The sequence below is a fragment of the Larus michahellis genome, chromosome Z (assembly GCF_964199755.1).
Source record: "Larus michahellis chromosome Z, bLarMic1.1, whole genome shotgun sequence".
NCBI lineage: Eukaryota > Metazoa > Chordata > Aves > Charadriiformes > Laridae > Larus > Larus michahellis.
The window spans coordinates 36,364,008-36,384,531 of record NC_133930.1 but is presented as its reverse complement, the minus strand read 5'-3'; the positions used below and the strand labels follow the sequence as shown (position 1 = coordinate 36,384,531).

Here is a 20,524-nt window from a genome sequence, read left to right as displayed (position 1 = left end):
CCACAATAGGGAAAACTTTTTGATAGAACGGTCACTGAAAATTATTTGAAGAATTAGCTATCTTTGATCCCTTAATAGGAATTCTTGCTGTCTTAGGAAGTACTCTGCATCAGCTTCCTAAGCTGAATATCCTTCTCAGAATCAGGCCTCAAAGTAAAAACATGATGCTTTGGCAGATTTGGGGATCCCTGTAACCTGTCCTGTACTCTGCATTTATGAAGACACATTGCATTTCTCTGCAGGGTAGCTTGTCTCACAGAGTGAATTCCCTTACCATAATGGCAAGTTCCTATTTTAAAAGATAACACCTGAGATAGGGTGGTTGCAGCACGCTGTGACTGACATCTTTCCCATTTCCTGTTGCCACTGCCATCTGCCAGGTCTTGCTCTGTGCTTTACACAAAGAGGCAGAAGAGGTCTGCCAGCCCTGGCTGAGTAAGTAGCTGAACTGCCTGGTAGGGAGCCCAGAAATGGCTGGAAGGCTGCAGAGAGTGGGGGCGAGGGAACAGAAGGCCGGGGACAGGCAGAAGGAGCATGTCCACTGCCTGCAGAAAAGCTGGCAAGGGACACAGGGCCAGGCGGGGAACACGGAGGCAACCGACGAGTTTACTCCATTCTCTTCTCAACTCTCAGTGCTCCTATCTCCTGGGCTGCCAACCATGCCGCCCATGAGCACATGGGACTCACCCCTGGCTGTTGCAATGTTCTATTTTCCATTCTCCATCTCACTATACAAATGCACAGATAAATAGATTCTATTTCCCTTGATCAGAGTTATATATCAGATATATACCCTACAAATCACCTAGCAGTAGTTTATGTTACAAGATTTGATCCTAGCTTTCAAAGTCGAAGCCAGAAAAAACCCTGCCCTACTGATTCTTCCAACTGAAATATTATCACCACCACACACAGCTGTGGCTTTTTTTTTTCTTTTCCCTCCATTAGAAACACTCAGTGCTACCTCTACCAAACAGTCTGTTGGGGGGTTAGCCCCATCTACCCAAGGCACTTTGTCAGTGGAGGCTACCTAACAGGATCTCTGAACCTATGAATGAATATCCCAGTGTCACTATCAATCCCCTTTGGCAGACAGCGCTTGCTCCTCTTGACTGATGCTCAAGGAGCTGAGAATGACAGGCACCCTTTGCCATTGAAATGACCATCTTGTAGACAGATTCTCTGTTTCCAGAGATCCTCCACGAGGGTTTAAATGAAACTAATTTTAGCTGCATCAGCCTCAATCTCTGAATGAAATATTGGCATTATAAAGAGTGCCATATATTATGTATGGTGAGAAAACAAAAAGTAATAAGAAATGGAAAGCTCAGTCCTGCGGTACAAAAGTTAGGTCTTTCAAAATTATTCAAGTGATTCAGGGACAAAAGCTTTGAAATTCCTGTCCTAGAAAGTAAAAACAAATGGTAATAATGAATAAACACATCTGTATTTAGACTTACCCTTTCCATTTCTTTGAAGTCATCATCTAGCTTGGTTCCTTCTGCACCTCCTACTTTTTCACTCACTTTCTGCAGTTAAAAAAAGAACAACAAACAGATTCAGCAATAAATGAAAAATCTAGCCACTGCGTTCTCCTGGGGAAATTTTTTTTTATGTAAGTTGGTACAACAGCCAGATATATTATTCTTTCTGAAAAACGTATTTCAAACACACTTTAACTAAAGTTAAACAATCAGAAAATAACATATTACTGCTTAAGTCTCAGAGACCCAATCTTCTGCTGGTGTCAGAGTACGTGCTATCATGTCTGAGGAAGATCCACCTCTACTTCTCTGTTGAATGAACGTCTGTATCTTGGAACTATCAGGCAATTAATCAACAATGACAGATCTGTATTCAGCAGACAGAAATATCCATGTTCGTGTGCGCTGATGAAAAAGGAGGTGACTTGATAGAATGAACTGGGGAACAAATCAAGGCACCAAAAAAAAATCTCATCACAGCTGAAAAATGGCCCCAGCTGCTCTGTCCGGTCTGTATCAATGCAACAGCAAGGGTAATAATCATGCCTAATCACAGAGCGAAAAGAATCTCTCAAGGCTTGACTCCAGCCACCCACAAGGTAACAGAGATCCACACCTGAGAACTCTCAGAAACCTACTGATTCCAGCCACAACCAGGACACCACCATTAAAAATCAAATTTATAAATAAAAGTGACAGAGAGACACAAAAACGCCTGCATTCACACCATGCAAGAGGCTGAGGTTCACCTGAGTTATATATGAAATATCCAGCTGACAGATCCATTAGAAAGAATGAAAGGGAACTTTCATTCATTCATTCAAAAGTGTCACATCCTTAGCAAATACTCTATTTCTTTAGAAAATGCTTAGTTTGAAAACTAATTGGGAAACAATTTTGTGCTACTGTTTCATTTCTCTGATTCAGTGGAACACATTGAACTAGTTTCCCTTTACTGTCAGTAGCAGTGACAATAACAGATTTGAATGGTAACTGCTATGCAGCACCATTCAAAATGGATTTTAGCAATTGCATTGTCAGACACAAAGTATTTTAGTGGTGCAATTCCACAACTAAGTCAGGTGCATATTATTCAGTGAATATACCAGTGTTTCACTGGGCTGGTAATTGTCATAAGGAATTCATCAGATATATGACTTTCTGTTTTCTGTCCATTTTTAGCTCTTTGTACTGAATTTTACAAACTTTCCTAGGTGCCTCTGAATCATCTTTAGACTGTTTTAACTACGAGTAACTACAGAGTTAAGTGAAGTGACTCCTGCAATAAACAAGTACAAATGAAAGAAAAATAGCACTTTTTCCCTCTTGGTTTTAAGCACTGTGTTAACTCTTCTATAGCTTTCTTTTAGTATAAAGAGGAAGACCCACAGTGAATCACTCACATGCCATTAATAAAATCCAGATATTTTATTAATTCCAAATTCACTCCAGTTCACTCCAACAAAGCTGCAAGTGCAGCATGGCCAAGCACTTATTAATGCAAGCTATAATTATCTGTGCAATAGGAAATCACTATTATCTCTGTTTGTTTTCTGTCAGGTCCTTGCAAATTAGTACCCAAAATGGTGCATTAATGAGACATCAATATTATGAAACACCCTGAAAAAAACAAAGAACTTCACTTATCCCGTCTTTCCTAAACAGAAGACATATGCAAATCCACGCAGACACTCTCTTGTCATTAATCTGAATGCAGATGAGTTTGTGTGATCTGTATCACTGAACTTGTGCCTCACAGAGTTTAGTGAAGTGACACAAAAAATCACAGATTTCAAACTCAGTGCTATTAGGAACAATTCCGCAGAGGACAAGGGATAGATTCAATACCCTAAAAGGTGCTATTCATTTGCAGTTTCTGTGAAAAATGGTAACAAGGGAAACATAAAAGACCAGAAGCATTCTTCACCAATCTACAAATAAATCGTCTGCAAACAGACCTCCTACTGCAGATGACAGAGCAAAATCTGCACAGGAGCTTTCTACCACGAAGAGTTCAGGTCCCTGAAAACAACAGTACGCAAATATGCTAGGACTTAAATATCCAAAACATATTTTGAATAACTGAAGTTTAACTCTAAGGATACAAATACCCAAAGGTAATTCATATTCCAGACTTTTTTATCTGTAGCTTTACTTTTCATCACTTCAACATATTTTCATAGTTGATGAGGATTTGCAAAGACATGACTTATCATCCCCACAGATGCCGTAAAGATCCCATCTCACATCTACAAACCAGAGCAATTGCTCCCCCCCCTTCATATTCATCATTACTTTAGCTGAGGAATGTATGATAGTGCAGCTCTGTAGTCTGCTGGAGTGGTCACTGCTAAGTAAAAAAGGCAGATCATCCCTCTCTTCTAAACATGCTTTCAAACCATCAATTCACCATCGTGAGTCACCCATTTAAGGTGACTAATAAAACTATGTACCAAGCAGAAAATTCATTTGTAAAGCTCTGGGTCAAGTACTGTTACAGACAACAGAGGCGAGTCAAAGGAGAGACAGGAGCTGCGAAGTCTTCAGCCCTTCTGGAGCTGGGTGACTCTTCTTTCAGGGTAGTTACATTATAGGCCCTCAAGAAGTACCTTCACCTCCTCTATCCAGACAAAGATGTGGTTTGTAAAAGCACTGACAGACCACAGGAAAAGAGAAGCTGAACCAAAATACTCCTTGAAAATTTAAATACTTTTTTTTTCTTGAAAGCCCCAGACACTCAGCAGAGATGAGAACTCAAATTAAGGATTTAAATAAAAAAAAAATTACATTAAAAAACTAAACCCTCAAAAATTCTTGCCCCTCAGGGCAGAAGGCAGAAATCTGCTCGGAAGAGGATATTAAGCCCCCTTTGCAAGGCCATAATCTAAAGAGGTCAGCGGGCCTGAGAAAAGCAGCTTAAGCATTTGCAACAAAGCCCACATCTATGTCATCACTGTACTGACTAAATTTGAGATATTCTTCAGCCTGTTTATATCCATCCTCCAAATCAACTGTTAAAGCATTTCATTAAGGCTACCGCTCCACCATTCTCTAAGATTGTCAGATCTGATTATCACAGGTCATGAAGCTATGCCAGTTTACATCAACTGGGGATCTGCTCCTGTGCTAAAGATTCAGAAGCAGTCAGAAACATTGCCAGCTAAAAGCTGCAGTTAGTCAGAATACAAAAGTCTCTTTCGCCATGTCATTTGAGTGGAAGTTCCAACATTTTGGTTCTTGCTTTACAACAGAATGAAAATTAGGCCCTTTGAGTTCTCTTTAAAAAGGGCAATACTACATCTCCTCCTAGCCCAGTCATATGGAAGAATCAAGACCTGATCTGATACCACAGCCAACATTATTTAGTTATTTTGTGACCGTGCCTTCTGTTTCTAATGTTATTACCTATTCCATTTTCCCTCCAAAAAGCCTTTACAATAAAATTATCATTAAAATAACATACTTTCATGAAAAATAACAGATACAACATACAAACATTTTCTGGGTGGGGAAAAAATTGTCATGAAAACATTTTCTGTATCAAAAATACACAGACCTTTTCTATACCTAACAATGTCATGTTTTACTGTCAGGATCTCCATATTTTATATGAGTGAAAACAAGTGCTCTGTGCCTTAGAGCAAATTTCAATTTTATAAAGATCTCATTTCCACTCAGGCAGGGTATTAACATCTGCTGGTCAGAGTGATTTCAGCAGGGAGAACAAAAGTGGCATGAATACTACACTTAGAAGAAAAAAAGAAACTTTTTTTTTTTTCTGGCAGATAACAGTAAAAAGGCAGTTTTTTCATAAATGCTGGCAGTATCTGGAATATAAGCCATAGCAACAGGAGTGTGGTTTAGTAGATGGATTTCATTGAAACAATAAAACTTATTAGGTCTTAATTATGGAGTCATTTGTTCTATTTTTCATATAGTTCTGCAATTAACCTTTTTTTTGCATTGCTGTGTCATGATGCAGCATGTCATGCAGGACAAAAAAATGCTTGCGCAGTCACTATGAATATACTGAAAACTCCAGCTGATGATCACTTGTACAATATCCCATGCAGTGGTCCTCTTAACTAATGACAATATGAATCTGCCATTGTCATCTCTCACTACTCCCAAGATATTAATGTAAATCAAACGTGCATTAGATAGCTATACCATGAGAATTATGTTCTTCGATACTATGACACTGCATCGTACTAGACTGCCTTCTGAACAATTCACAGTTCAAACTGCTACCAGACAGCCTTGCACAGTATGATATGCCACTACCCAAACTTGAAAATGCAGCAAGATCAGCATTAAACTACAATAGTACTCACCTGAGTCTGCAGCTCTATTAATTTAATGAAATACTAGTTTGGCAGCATGTATAGAAGGTAGCTTTGCTTCTATACAGGAGTAGAAAATCAGCTTTGAATAGATTACCACCACAATGCAGTGCCTTTGCCCATGATGCAAAATGAGTGCCTTGTTTACGAAGCAGCCACACCACAGTAAGACTGAAAAAGTAACAGTCTTTATAGCATGCATTCATAGCTCCAAATACAGAGAACAGCAACATTTTTACTCAAAGCACACCGCAAAATCTGATCTACTTCTTTATACCTTTTATTATTACCGCCATCCTGGACTGGTTTTCCCATTGAGATATTTTGGAGATTGTCCTTCCACAACGTTTCTTATCTATGGCGTAGTTCAGTTTCCATGGCATAACTTCCCTATCCCTAAAAGGAAGGCTGTTGACACTACAGTCCTATCAAATTGCCAACAAGTGGACGGGGTGGTAGAAACAAAAATTTTATTAGTTTGAAAGCTACAGGAAACAGTAATGAATGGAGCTTACAAATTCATGCTGGAGAAAAACAGTGAGCTGTGTAGTTCATGCTTGCTAAATGCAAGTCACCCTGTTGATTTCTCATTCCTGATGGCTTAGTATGTTTCACAGGTTTCTACAGTTCTTGCTTGCAGTTTTAGCCTTTTTGACTTTTCCCTGTCACTGTAAGGATTCGAATTCTGGAAGCACAGTGACAGAAGTATCTTCAGGTTTGTTAAAGATTTTCAAACAGGCTTTAAAATGCTGTGATGCTTTGTTAGCTTTTCAAACACAATGAAGACAAGGCATAGCTGACTTGTGAAAGAAAGCAGTGAGAAATACACATTTTAATGGGAAGAAGTCTGTGTACACATAGTGAAGGCTTGCCAACTCCGTAGGCTTTTCAGAAGGAGAAAACATTTGAAAAAGAACATTTATAAAACGCACAGTCTCTAATCAAGATTTTTTAAATTTTATTCTCTCTGTCACTTCACATGCCAGAGTAAGACAAAACTGCCACTCACAGGCTAATTTTTCTGTCTGTTTCATCCTCCACATTTTGGCATTTATGGTATCAGAATTGGTTACCACAGAAAACATGTGACATCTGCAATTCAAATTTGTGGTCATGGCCCCAGTTCTCTGCAGATAACAAAGCATATTTCTTTATGGCAAATCACACTCTCAGCAATACTAGCAAGCAAGAGAGGAGATTTTCTGCTGATTTCAGATAAATTGGAATAAGGGCGTAAGGAAAAACCCACCTCAAAATCATACGTAAATTAACTGAATTTTAGACTTCTCCTCCTTCTCCAATTGACATCAGAATATAAAAGAAAAGAAGGACCTTTTCCAGATTAATCTGGAGATAGCTTATCTTCAGAAACATTAAGAGGCTTTAAGAAGCATCAGTGTTGGTTCACAGCAGCTTATCCTGTACTGGAAAGGGAGTTAACATCTGGTATCAACTGAGGTAGAGTGATCTTACTCAAGCTTTTCCAGAACAGCCATCTAGATGAGGGAAGTTCTGATTTACAAGCTAAATGATCCAATATCATTAGTCTTGGAAAGTTTCGGGAAACCCAACAGATGTGGTAAATCTCACCAGAAGCCAGAAGTGTCTGATTAGACTTACACTTACATGGCAGTCATTTGTTAGATAAACTGGGCAAAACCCACACTTTCATTAAACACAAAAGATAACACAAGACAGGAAAGCTTACCACCCTCTCCCTTGCATTTAAAATTCTTTGAATTTTATTCCATTTTTTCTTTTGATTTGTAAACACCTTGAGCAAAATAGAGACGGTCAATAGGACATGGCGTGAGAGTGTAGAACAAGCTGCTTCAGTAGCGGCTTTAGTAAATTTCTCTTCTTCAGCTGTGACACCTACAAGGGCACTCCACAATGCCAGCTGGAGCTCATCAACAGAAGATCCTTTCCCTGCAGAACTGAGGAGCACAGGGATTCCACTGCTACCACAGAAGCTGTAGGGGGTCAGGCAGACAGTGTGAAAGGTGAAAGGGAAAAAAAATGATAGATCCAAGAATCTTCAGGTAATGTCATTGTTTTATCTCCTGTTTGCACTGAGACTTTGATTATGTCATTGAGGCTTTGCTTTCTCCTGGGCAAAATTAAGAAATATGCTTTCCTACCACATGGGAAAATTGTTAGCATTAATTTGCCATTAGTAGCATATTTAACGGAAATGTTCATGATGTAGTTAAGGTAAGCATCTGCCAGACAAGCCTGAAATTATCTTTTCCTTTTCCCTTCTGTCACTCAGCAGATATAGTTAATCAGGAAATAATGTTCTACCTCCCCTTGATAGCACTGAAATAACTTTCTTTCTGCTAGAAATCTTTGTTTGCTCGCCTATTCCACCACAACACCACACCAGCCACAGGCTGGGTAGGTTTATTCTCCCTTAAAAGTTCCCTTGACTCTGCTGTTGGATGCAGAATATCAACCATAAAGCGAACTATTCATAGACCAGGAAGTGCACTGAATTCTGGAAACTCAAGAAGAAAAGGGAAGGCTAGGACTGGACTCTGAAAGGCTTGCCTCTCTCAAAAAGCTTCTTCTAAGCACCCTTTAAATATATACACAATAGGTTGGCCTTGCTAGTCCTCACAGCTGCTCATAGTAGGGCTTACAGCCCTGTTAAAAGCTCCACTAACAGTCTGAAGGCAGGTCAGAAAGCCAGGGAAATTGGCTATAGATGTGACATACGTAAGACACGGGAACTGGCAATGCCAAAGACAAATCATTGCTAAAGCTTGTCAAGTCATGAAGGAAATTCTTTATGGAATAGGATCTCTAGTAACACCAGTGACAGTCTGAAGCAAAAGCAAAATAGCTCAGTGGAATGACTTACTCCCCAGGAAGGATAAAGAAATCTGGATCCCAATCTCCAACATTACTGTGGTGTAAGAAATACATATTGTGAACCTGTCCGGTGTTCTTACTATCCTCACTTAGAATCAATTCCTAATTCGCCTTTTTTTTTTTTTTTTTCTTCTTCTCATTTTCAGCTAAAGCTGTCAAAGGGGAGGGAAAAGGGTGCCTGGATCAATCCTTTCTTCGACCAACCTGATCTAGCATTTTGCTGTCTGACTCCTAGCAAGGCCTGCAGTGCAGAATTCCTGCAACTCCAGCATCACAGGGGGAGTCATTCACATTCAGGACTAGCGCACAATATAAAAGTATGCTGCAAGCTTCTGCACTGACAGGAGTTACTGCAGAGCCTCTGCTGCAATGCCACTGCATTACCTTAAAGGCTGTCCACTGGTAAGTGAAATAAAGCCATGTGAGAGCAGGGGAAGAGGTGTGGAGGAAGCACTGGAGTAACGGTGCCCTGCTCTGCATCTCTGTAGGGAAAGTCCCTGCATAGAGGCACCCACCATGACAGAAGAGGTAAGTAATACCCGAGGGCAGACAAAAATTTAAATCAGTGTTATGCTTTCCAGTGACAGGGGTGTGCTGAAAGCTGAGACACTGCAATGCATCCACAATAACCAAGAGAACCCGTTTCACGTATTTAAACTTATTACTGAAATTTCACACGTTTACCAAACACACACTTTAGGAGGTCTGTTCTCTGCAAAGTTAAGTTCAGCCAGAAAGCTGGTCACAACCCCAGCACCTTTGCAGTTTAGAGTGGCCTCAGAAGCTGGCAAAGAGAAGCTGGCAAAAGTTCAAAAGCTGCCAGAGAGCTGAGGACAGTCAGAACACTGTGTGCTTTTTTAACACTCTGTGTCCCCAGCAGGCCAGCAGTATGAGAAAGAGAAGAAATTGGCATAAAAAAGGTGCCTGTGTTAGCTAGAAGATGTGCCAATCTCTGCTTTTTTTGCAGTACAGAAAAGGAGCAGAGAATCTATTCTCATATGTCATCTATTCCCACATGGTATTTCCGCTTCTGATGACAACAGTACCATGACCCAGTCTCTCCAGTGGTCCTGTAGGCAATAAAATGCTCACAAGCTTTTTACTCCTGTGCAAAGGGGTAAAGTTCAGACCCACAAGCCCTACACGTTCCCCACACAGCAGTACTGGGAGCCCTATCTTACACTGCACTGCCACAGAGAAACAGGACATCTGTGCTGTGTTCCCCAGAATGCCAAATAATTTGGTAGCTGCCTGAATGTTTCTTCAAATGTAAGTGGCTCACTCAGCTGGGTAGCAATAGGAAGCTCTGAGAGAAGGGCAAAATGAACAGAAAAACACTAACAGTTTTGGGGGTTCTCGGGTATCTTGCCTAGAGAGGTGCACAGCACCAGCTTTCTCATCTGGAATGGTACTAGTTGCCAGCTCCTGGCCTATCATGCTGTGTTACCATAAATAAATAATGGTTTTGTATTTTAGAAGCAGAGCATAAACCATGAAATCACACATTCATTCAAACTTTCATATTTCTCTCATGTCTCCAAAGCAATTTTTGTGAAGATGCTTCCTCTGGGTGGACAGAATTGCAGCTTTAAATTTTGTGGCTGCACTTTCAGGCAGGTGAGCTGTGGATCTTAAAAACGTATACAGAGGTGTATAACAGTACACAGAGCAGAAAAAGAGGGAAAGAGAACACAGAGCATGTATCCATCCAGCTATCATCCTAATCTGGAGCCTCAGTTCAGCATGCTTATGGATCATGATCCATTTTATCTCAATGTCATACATTAACACGTGCTTGCGCCATCCACATAGCTTCTACGTTCAGCAGAAACAATGATCTCTTCCTTCACACTGCTTCACTTACATGCATACCTCACCACATAGCAGACCCAGTCTGGGTACAGGTCACAGATGGCTTAAATTGTCCCATGGTTTCTTGAACCACATCACAGGACTGTTTGAGCTCACCTGCTCCATTTTAGCACAAAAATGCATTTCCTGCAGCAATGGTTTAAGCTGCCAGCTAGCAAGCTGAGTTCACATTCATTCCCCATGAAGAATAACATTTAGTCATAGCTACTGATGGAGGTAGCTTACTCGCACTGACTGTCAACTTTAAAAAACACTACAGTATTCCATAAGCAGGCATAGCAGGTGAAGAGTGCTAGGGCACAGTCTACACCTTGCTAAGATCTCCATGAAACATGGAGTCCAAATATTTGATCAGCATTATGCAAGCAGTGATGCAACAATGTACTGTTGATGAGCAAAGCAGACTCTACTACTCGTGACTTTGTTAGGCAAATCAACTACTCATTTTTACCGAGTATTCAAACTTTGCGGGTGTTGTAAGTTCTTTCTCTCAGTACGAATGAATTGAAGTTTAGCAGAAATAAACAGGACATACTCAGGCCAAAAAAAGGGCAAAATAACAGCCTGAGAAATTTACAGCAATTAAATCCCATTTAAAGCATATTTTATAACTCTACATAATGTACACCAGCCTACATGCCTTCTGCTGGGTGAAAGTCAGCCTAGTCCTTAACATCTGTAAATGTGAGAATGCCAGGAACATTCAGAAGCTGTTAGAGGCCAAGAGAACAAAACATGGCTTAAATACGATTCGTTGATTTAACTGCTGTACAAACCGTGCTATTGTGAACTCATCCCTTCTACATTTGAAAGTGTATTTGCTGGAGTCTGTTAGTGAATTAATTGTTATCTGCCAAAGACAAGACCTTTAAGGGAGTTTGTGAGGGAATGTATATCTATAAGCTGTTGCTGGGACTGGTGTACATTTTATTTCTGGTGTTCCTATATTGGAACAGACATGTTCCAATGTCTGTACAGCACAACAAAGTGCCAGTCCAAACTATTTGTATATTTTCTTATGCTGTTGGCAGTGTTGATAATGTATTAATTGCATACAGAGCAACCCAAAGCCATCCACCACTTTCAGTTTGATAGGAGCACATTTAGAAATTGCTGAGATCTGCTTTTTACACAAGAACTACAAAAATTAAGCTGAGTGCCCTTTCCTCAAATTCATGTCCTCTGTCTCACTGTCTAAGAGCAATATTTGCCAAAGCACTGGCCTCTTATTAGGGGCAGGAGGGCAGTACAGAATAACAGTAATGCTCAGACAAGCTCGGGGTATTTCTGGGGTGACGCCCTTGATTGATTGAAATGTTGGTGTGCCTTTTTGGGCTTCTGAGATGTATGCAAATAAAAAAGGAGTAGAGAAAGGGAACTGGATGAGTTAGCACTGGATGAAACATATCCAGGTATAACAAAAAAAAATGATGGACAGCAGCACTTAGCCTGATGCTGTACGGTGTACGGGCAAGCTGCACAGCGCAATGGCCAGCAGCAAATACAGCTCGGCTTCTGCAGGTGCAGCAAGGTCAGCAAGGGGATTGTGTCAGAGTCCCTGGTGGGGAGGAGAAGCAGCCCCCTCCTGCCAAAATTAATGCATAGCCACAGTGTTAGGGGATTAATATTTAAATTTGAAGATGATAATTTTCCTCCTTTCAATACTGTATGTATCAGCTACTACTGACAATGGCCATTTTAAAATGTAAGGAAACAAAACCTGCATAAACAAACAAGAGATCCAAGATTCAGCTCTGACCCAAACACTGCTGCAATTCACCAGCAGCATCCCTGAAGTCCAGCCAGTTACACAAACATACCTGCATTGAGCAAAAGCACAGCTGAGCCCACTGCTCTCTGACACTTGGTTGGAAATTTTAAGAGGAACTGAAAAAATGAGAAAAATGACCATAAAATTCCCCTGGAAACAAATTACACTATAGCAATGATCTCACTAACTGGCTCAAGACCACTGTCAGGACCGATCATAATACAACATGGATCACCACAACAAACTGTGCTTTACATGCAGTAATAATATGTCTGTGTTTCTAGCTCGTATTCAAGATGTTGATGCTCTAAGAAGGCTCTCACAACGAAGGGAAATTAAAACCTTTTGCTAGATTTTTACCTAATTTACAAAGCAGTGTCTTATTACCTGGAGGGATATAGGTATTTTTGAGAGCCAATAATGAAATAGGCATTTTTTGCTAATGTTACCTCACCATTTGTCTGAATGATGGAATCTGGATGAAAAGGTAATAAAAAAGAATGTTGGGCTTGGTAAAAGGACCTGTAGCCAGCTCAAAAATTGTAAATGTTTACACCTTTGACCACCTCAAAATATTTACAGTCTTTTACGGTCTTTTACAGTCAGTCTTTCAGTCTTTTACAGGAGCTGAAGCTCTGAGCCACTGTGGATCAAATTACACACATAACTGAAGCTTCATAGGAAAGAGAAATATTCCTCTTAAAGTGCAAATTCAGTGGCTGCTTTTTGCCAGGTTACATCCTCTGTAATGCTAATATCACATGAGAATAAACTATTGCAATGAATTCAGTTTTATAAAGCTATTAGATTCTAATAACTTTTCCTAAAAATACTATGAAGTCTTCATGAACTGGCTGTGCAGGCTCATTTACAGCTGTTGAACTTTAAAAACAGATTAGGAAGATGCAAAAGTGGACCCGCTTACATTTCTTGCTTAATACAAAAATATGAAAAGTGACAACAAATTCTTTTCTGAATTGCCTTCTCAGAGCTAGTCCATTGTTGCCTCCCTCCCTGCCCTCAGTGTCTGGAAGTCCTCTGCAAATCCACGATCCATAGTGAACGCATTTTCACACTGCATTAGCCCACGCAGAAAACAAACTGGGCAAGGTAGATTCCAATGTGCACATGCACACGTGGGTAGACTACTTTCAGAGATAAATTAAGCCTGAACAATACTGCAGCCTTCACAAAAAATAAAGACTTTATCAACACTGACATTTCATCCTTCACAAATCATACCATAGGCATGTCACATCTGAAAAAAAGGGCAATCACCTTTTAGACAGTGTCTACAAAATAAACACATAGCTCTATAAAGGGAGTAATATTCACAGCTTAGAGTGCAGAAATGTATGCATGGGAATATACTACTTGGTACTAAAACCCCACCTGATTCTTTCAGCAGGTTAACGCAAGTAAAGGGCCATCCTAAGACCGCCTTTTTAGAAAGACAGCTGCATATTCATGTCAAGTACAGCTACATGGCAATAGTTTAAAACTGTCTCATCCTATTTAGGTAGACCATGCCTGTCTTTGACAGACTGGGAAAGGCAGCCCTTGTGGCCCACTCCCACAGACCCTGCCTGCTTGCACAACCACAGCCATCTCACTGACACCTATTTTCTCTGGACTGAATTTATTTTGTGGTACATAGCTAACATCAGGCACACTATGTAGTCCTTACCACATGCACAGGGACTTTACAGCTTCTGTAAAACACATGGAGGTTAACACCTGCTACCTGCAGAATACTACTATATGGCAGGAGGAGAGAAGGGATGTGAAAAGATCCAGGAAAGCGGAATATGAAGGAGAAACAATCTTTGGTTGGTGTGATGTACTCGAATCAGCTTCCATTTTACAACCCAAATAATCCTAACAGAAGCTCTATGCTGCCTCTGTCAGTGAAAAACCAATCTCCTCTTCTTTCATCTGTTTTCTTAAAAACATTTATATCAAGTTGCCAGGTGCTGATATGTTTTGTGCCAGGTTCTATTCCAGAGGTACCACATCTCATGAAAATTTCATACTTTACAGAATGAGATGTAAGGGACATGTAAAATAAAGCTTTAAAATGCATAGGATTTTTCTTCCATTTGAAATAACCTAAGGGAAAATGTTTTCAAAGACAATCACCTTACACTACAGGATAAAATAACACTTTTTCTTCCCTCCCTAGTCCCCATACTGGCAAGTATTAAAATTTGTCTTGAATTTTAGGCTGTAAATATCTTTCAGTCTGCATGGGATATAAAAGCATGTACAATCCTTCACGTCAATTTGCTAATTAAATTTAGTAGAATGTTTATATGCAAAGTTTACCACAAGTTATTCTGTGGTATAACAAAAAATGCAGACCAGGTGAGATTTTCAAATGTCTAAATTCAAATATCACAACCACAAGTAAAAATACAGCAGTAGCCTCTTGATGTATTAGTTAACGAGCCTCATTAGCCTAACTATCCACGTGTTCAGACTTAATGTCCATCGTGCAGACAGCTATGCCACTAACGTTCATTATACCCAAGCAGTTTTATCTTGGTCGGGGTGGGGGGGGTGGCGTGTAGAGAATAAGATTGGCTCTGTATTCGTTCACAGCCTTCAGACCTGTAGATGGCTGTAAAAGAAACACAAAGATAGAAATGCTACTAAATACTTCACTGCCTCACTCTGCCTTGGAAGCTGCTTAGCAGTGTACTCAATCTGAGGTAATAAGTAATTCTCAAGAAACCCTAAATCTTTTACACTGTTTTTTCTTCCTTTAAATATCGTGTTTGAATTAGTTTCTAAAGGCAACGTACAAGTAGAAATTATACAGAGGTGGCAGGCTTGAAATAAATTTGATTTGTTAGTCTTGAGTTGTCTTAATGCACATTCCAACCTATAGAAGATCCTAGACTAGCCTGCACAAAACTTTCAGTGACAGGGAAGAGCTCCTGGCATTCATCACAGTACCAGTTACCAGCTTATTGAGACTCTGAGGAGCACAGATTTTTCACTAATACCTGCGTTTGATGGTGTGTCACAGTTCACAGTTACATAGTTTTAAAAATATTTTTAACTCATTTATGTTCACAGCCTTCTAGAAAGCCACAAAACAGGGAAACCATGTATTACAACTGACAACGTACCCCTACAGACAGCTTCAGACCCCATTTCTGCTCATGTGTGTGTGGGTCTCTGTTATACCACTGGCTTTACAGCTTTTTTCCAGTGAGGTGTCTCATTGACTGAGTGGGACCTATGCCGAGTCATTTAATCAACTGTGATCAGCTTTCAGCATATATACATTCTTCTCTACACCACACCAGTAGAAGGGCAGATTAATTAGCTAGGATCCTAGTTTCCATCACATCTTGGAGTTAGAATGTTTGCAAAGTACAAATTTTCTTAGCTGAAAAGTAGCAAAATTTGCTTCTGAATAAACATGCTGTAGCTTCCAGAACTGACCTTTTACCACAGAGATCAGCTGAAAAACTCCCCCTGACTTTAATGATACAGGATCAAGTAAAGCAGCAGGAGTGATGTGGTTTTAAATATCTTGCTCAGTAGATGACGAAAGGCTGTGGATGTTGTTTACCTGGACTTTAGTAAAACCTTTGACATCTTTTCCCACAGCATTCTCCTGGAGAAACTGGCTGCCCATGGCTTTGATGGGCGTACTCTTCCCTGGGTAAAAAACTGGCTGGATGGCCAGGCCCAAAGAGTGGTGGTGAATGGAGTTAAATCCTCTTGGTGGCCAGTCACAAGTGGTGTCCCTCAGGGCTCAGTACTGGGGCCAGTTCTGTTTAATATCTTTGTCAATGATCTGGACGAGGGGATCGAGTGCAGCCTCAGTAAGTTTGCAGATGACAGACACCAAAGTGGGCAGGAGTGTTGATCTGCTTGAGGGTGGGAGGGCTTTGCAGAGGGATCTGGACAGGCTGGATCGATGGGCCAAGGCCAACGGTATGAGGTTCAACAAGGCCAAGTGCCGGGTCCCGCACTTGGGTCACAACAACCCCATGCAGCGTTACAGCTTGGGGAAGAGTGGCTGCAGAGCTGCCCAGAGGAAAAGGACCTGGGATTGTTGTTCGACAGCTATCTGAATATAAGCCTGCAGTGTGCCCAGGTGGCCAAAAAGGCCAATAGCATCCTGGCTTGTATCCGGAATAGTGCGGCCAGCAGGAGTAGGGAAGTGATGGCACTTGTGCACTTGGCACTGGTGAGGCCCCACCTCGAGTACAGTGTTCAGTTTTGGGCCCCTCACTACAGGAGGGACGTTGAGGTACTGGAGTGTGTCCAAAGAAGAGCAATGTCGCTGGTGAAGAGTCTCAAGCACACAACTTAGGAGAAGCAGGTGAGGGAACTGGGATTGTTTAGCCTGGAGAAAGGAGGCTGAGGCCTGTCAGTGAGACCTTATCACTCGCTACAACTACATGAAAGGAGGGTGTAGCGAGGTGGGGGGGTCAGTCTGTTCTCTCAAGCAACAAGTGACAGGGCAAGAGGAAATGGCCTCAAGTTGTGCCAGGGGAGGTTTAATTAGATATTAGGAAAAATTTCTTCAGCGTAAGGGTTGTCAAGCATTGGAACAGGCTGCCCAGGGAAGTGGTTGAGTCACCATCCCTGGAGGGATTTAAAAGGCATGTAGAGGTGGTACTTATGGACACAGTTTAGTGGTGGATTTGTCAGTATTAGATTTACAGCTGGACTTGATGATTGTAAGGGTCTTTTCCAAGCTAAATGGTTCTATGCTTCTGTGGTTCTGTGTTTCTATAACAAATGCTGCATTCTGCTTATCCATAATCTCGATTTTTAAGTTAGTCTTATCAATGTCAAGATTCTCCTCATAAGCCACTGATCCTTAAAATATTTCTTCCTTGAGGCTTGAGTTCTTCAGTCTCTGATGTTAACAAAAAAATAACTGGAGTTGATAAAATTGTACTAACCAGATTTCAGAATTACCAGCCAAAAAGTGAACAGCAATGTTACACATTTTGAAAGAGAAACTTTTAAAGAAATGTCAACCTTGCAATGGTTTTGCATTTCAGTAATAGCTACCAGCGGTTGTGTGATACAATATAATTCAATCAGTATTTAACAACCATAGTGCAGTAGTCCACAGTTAAAGTCATTAGCCTCTTCGCTTTAAGCACCATTTTAACTGATTAATAAGAATACATAAAAGCTTTGCCTACTCTAGGGAGTGTTTTGTAAAAACAACTCCTTTATGGATAGAAGTATGCTGGCTCCAGAAAGCCTTCAAATGCTGGCACTATGCTGCTGCCAATTGGAACAATGATACTTCCAACCCTGCTCAGAAGAGGTTTTCACTATGCAAAGCCAGGTGATCTGCCTACATCTGGACTCCCAATACAGTCAGCAAAGGTGTAACACTTCTCTTTTGTTAGATAAGATATAGTAACGACAACTTAGACTTGAAGATGGCTGCTGGAATTTTAAAAAAGCAGTAGCATAGTGGCATGCCCAGTTGCATCTACTGTTGCACATGGGAGATGGGAAAGAAGGTGAAAATATAGCTACACTTTAACTATGAACATCCAAAATACGCAAATGAAAGCATTTTGATCCTGTAAATTAAATGCAAATGTGGAAGGTCAGAAACTTTTTACACAAAATCCAATCTTAGCAAGCGCCAGGGCAGTATGCCACCTGTTTCCTAGGTGAATCATCCTTAATACTTAGATCTACAGGATAATGGCATTACAGCACCCAAAAAAAGAAACTTCGTTCCTTATTCTTAAGAGCAAAGAACTATTTGTGACTTGAGCTTCTATATTGCCAACAAGAATTTGGTGTGAAATTTGCTGCGTAGTTCTTCATCATGTAGTCACATCCTAATACAAGCATTACAATATATATGAGTACAGGTGAAGTGTTTGGGATTTTTTTTTAATTATAATAAAAAATATAAATATATATTTTATATATATATAAATGTAGATATGTAAGTGCTAGTATTTCTCTCTTTCATCATTAGCTAATGGCAATGCAAACCCAAGGATTTTAGTGGCTGAAAAGATCTAGAACTGAAGATAGGGAGTATGGAGACAGAAAAGTCATACTAGCTTTTACAATATCTTATTTTTCATACTTCACTTACGTTGAATATGTCACTCACTTTGAAGTTGTGTAAACTGGTGGGCAATAAGTAAGCCATACTGTGATTATGCATGAACCTGTGAATAACGTTTTCTCTGTGTCCCAGTTCCTTAGCTACTGTGTGAAATAATACCCAGAAGAATAAACGATTTTTATATCTTCTCCTTAAAGTATGCATAAGCTGTGATGGGATCTACAAATCAGCCATGTTCTGCCTCTGATTATGATCCAATAATCTCATATGCCAGCCACCCTATGCCAACATAAGCATGAACAAATGCTAAACAAGAGCCACAAAAAGAAGATTCTTGACATACAAATTTAGCAGCACTTTTCAAAAGCCAGAAGAACACCACACACGAGCAACACTGCAAATAAGCCTGGTATACGCAATCTGAAAAATCAGGGCAGATTAAAAAAATTGTATGGGTACATATATTAGTGGCGCTCTCAAGACTTACTATCCACTCCTTACTCTTCAAGCCTTAGGCTCTCCATTACCAATACGTGGGCCATGACAAAGTGGGCTGTGACCCGTTGAATTCTGTCAGTGTTTGGACTTTCAAAAGACCCATGTGGCCTTAGTGGTGGGGAAACAGAATCCCTGAGAAGGCTGCCTTCCAGCACCACAGAGATGTTCAATAAGACAACTGATACCACCAATACGCTTCTGAAAGGAGACAGCATGATGGTGGGGGTTTAGGAAAACTAAGGCCAACAGCATCTCCTTTTAAAAATGCCAAAAATGCACAGGCCAAAGTCTTCTTTCTAAGGAAAGAAAGGCTACCCCCAGCTATACACCATCTTCTGCTCTTCACCACGAACATGAGGAAGTGTCTAGTGGTGGAGCTGTCAGAAAAATCATTACAAACTCTTGTGGCGTGGTGACCACCCAACCATTTGCTTTCATTTCCGGTCACCACATACCACACTAGAATCTGTTGTTCACGCATCATTTCCGCCACAAGCCACCCTGATTTCTTATTTTTACAGTTTCATCATCAGTACAACTGGAGTCCTTTGCTGAGATAACTTGGCAGTGCACTCCACTCTCATGACTGATGATCTACTTTATTTAGCAGAAAGCGGGGAGATAAGAAGCCTTTGCTGCTCTACAGTTTCCATTTCATTCTCAAGTTTATCTTACCACAGCACAGCCACTCTGAGGGATAATGCTACTTTAAATTACTGAGGAAACTGAAGACAGAATTACTGTACGTAATGCAAAAGAGCATGTAATTTGCTCTTGTAACAAACATTGTACTTATCTTTAGGAGTAACTGATAAGTTTCTAATTCTTATTTGCTGTATAACAATTCTTTTGTGAAGGTGGAAGGGTTCCAGTTCTCTTTTCCTTTAACATATGAAGCTGCTTCTGTCAAACAGAGCAAAATGAACGGTTAGAATTGCAAATGACTGTTTTCTTCTCTTATACTGTGGAAAGAAAACCAGTTTAAAATAAGGACATTATGCCCTGAATAGCTTATCAACAATAAATTTTACAATCATCATAAAATTTGAAGCTGTAAAAAAAAAAAAACTGAACAAAACAATTAGAAGTTCCAATTTTGCTGTCCTGACACAGGAAAAATTTCTATTTAAAATTCAGTGAAATTTTACTTCTAACAGACTGCAGGACTGGGACGAGATGCAGTAACCACACCAGCTGACAGAGCTAGCCATTTCCTGAAATGAGGCTGCTGATACTTCTATGTCCCTGATCTTTGTGTGAAGAGCGATATCTACTTTTTCCTCAATTTTTCTCTCTCTTGCGTATTTGAGCTGTAACTCTGCCTGGGTAAAGCCAAGACTATTTTTATGCAGAGTATATACATCATCATGCTAGGTCAATCTACCAAGACACTCCCTAGGCTTGACAGTAGTGCTGAGGAGATGTATACCTTCATTTTGACAGGCAAAATGCAGCAAAACTTTTGTAGCATCAAACTGCCCAAGGATACGCCTAAAAACCAAAAACCTCTCACATTCCTCGTTACACATGAGCTTTACAGCCTCCTGCAAACTGCAGAGAAAAGCAATAAAAATGACGCTATTATGACACTGGGCATCTTGTG

General features: G+C 40.3%; 1 protein-coding gene across 1 annotated transcript in view; it reads right to left on the bottom strand.

Moving 5' to 3' along the window:
• Positions 1–20,524, bottom strand: part of SH3GL2 (SH3 domain containing GRB2 like 2, endophilin A1) — a 99,267-nt gene that overhangs the window by 18,871 nt on the left and 59,872 nt on the right. Inside the window, exon 2 of the mRNA XM_074570343.1 lies at positions 1,461–1,529. Within this exon, the coding sequence (XP_074426444.1) occupies positions 1,461–1,529 (69 nt within the window). The remainder of the gene's footprint in view (positions 1–1,460; positions 1,530–20,524) is intronic.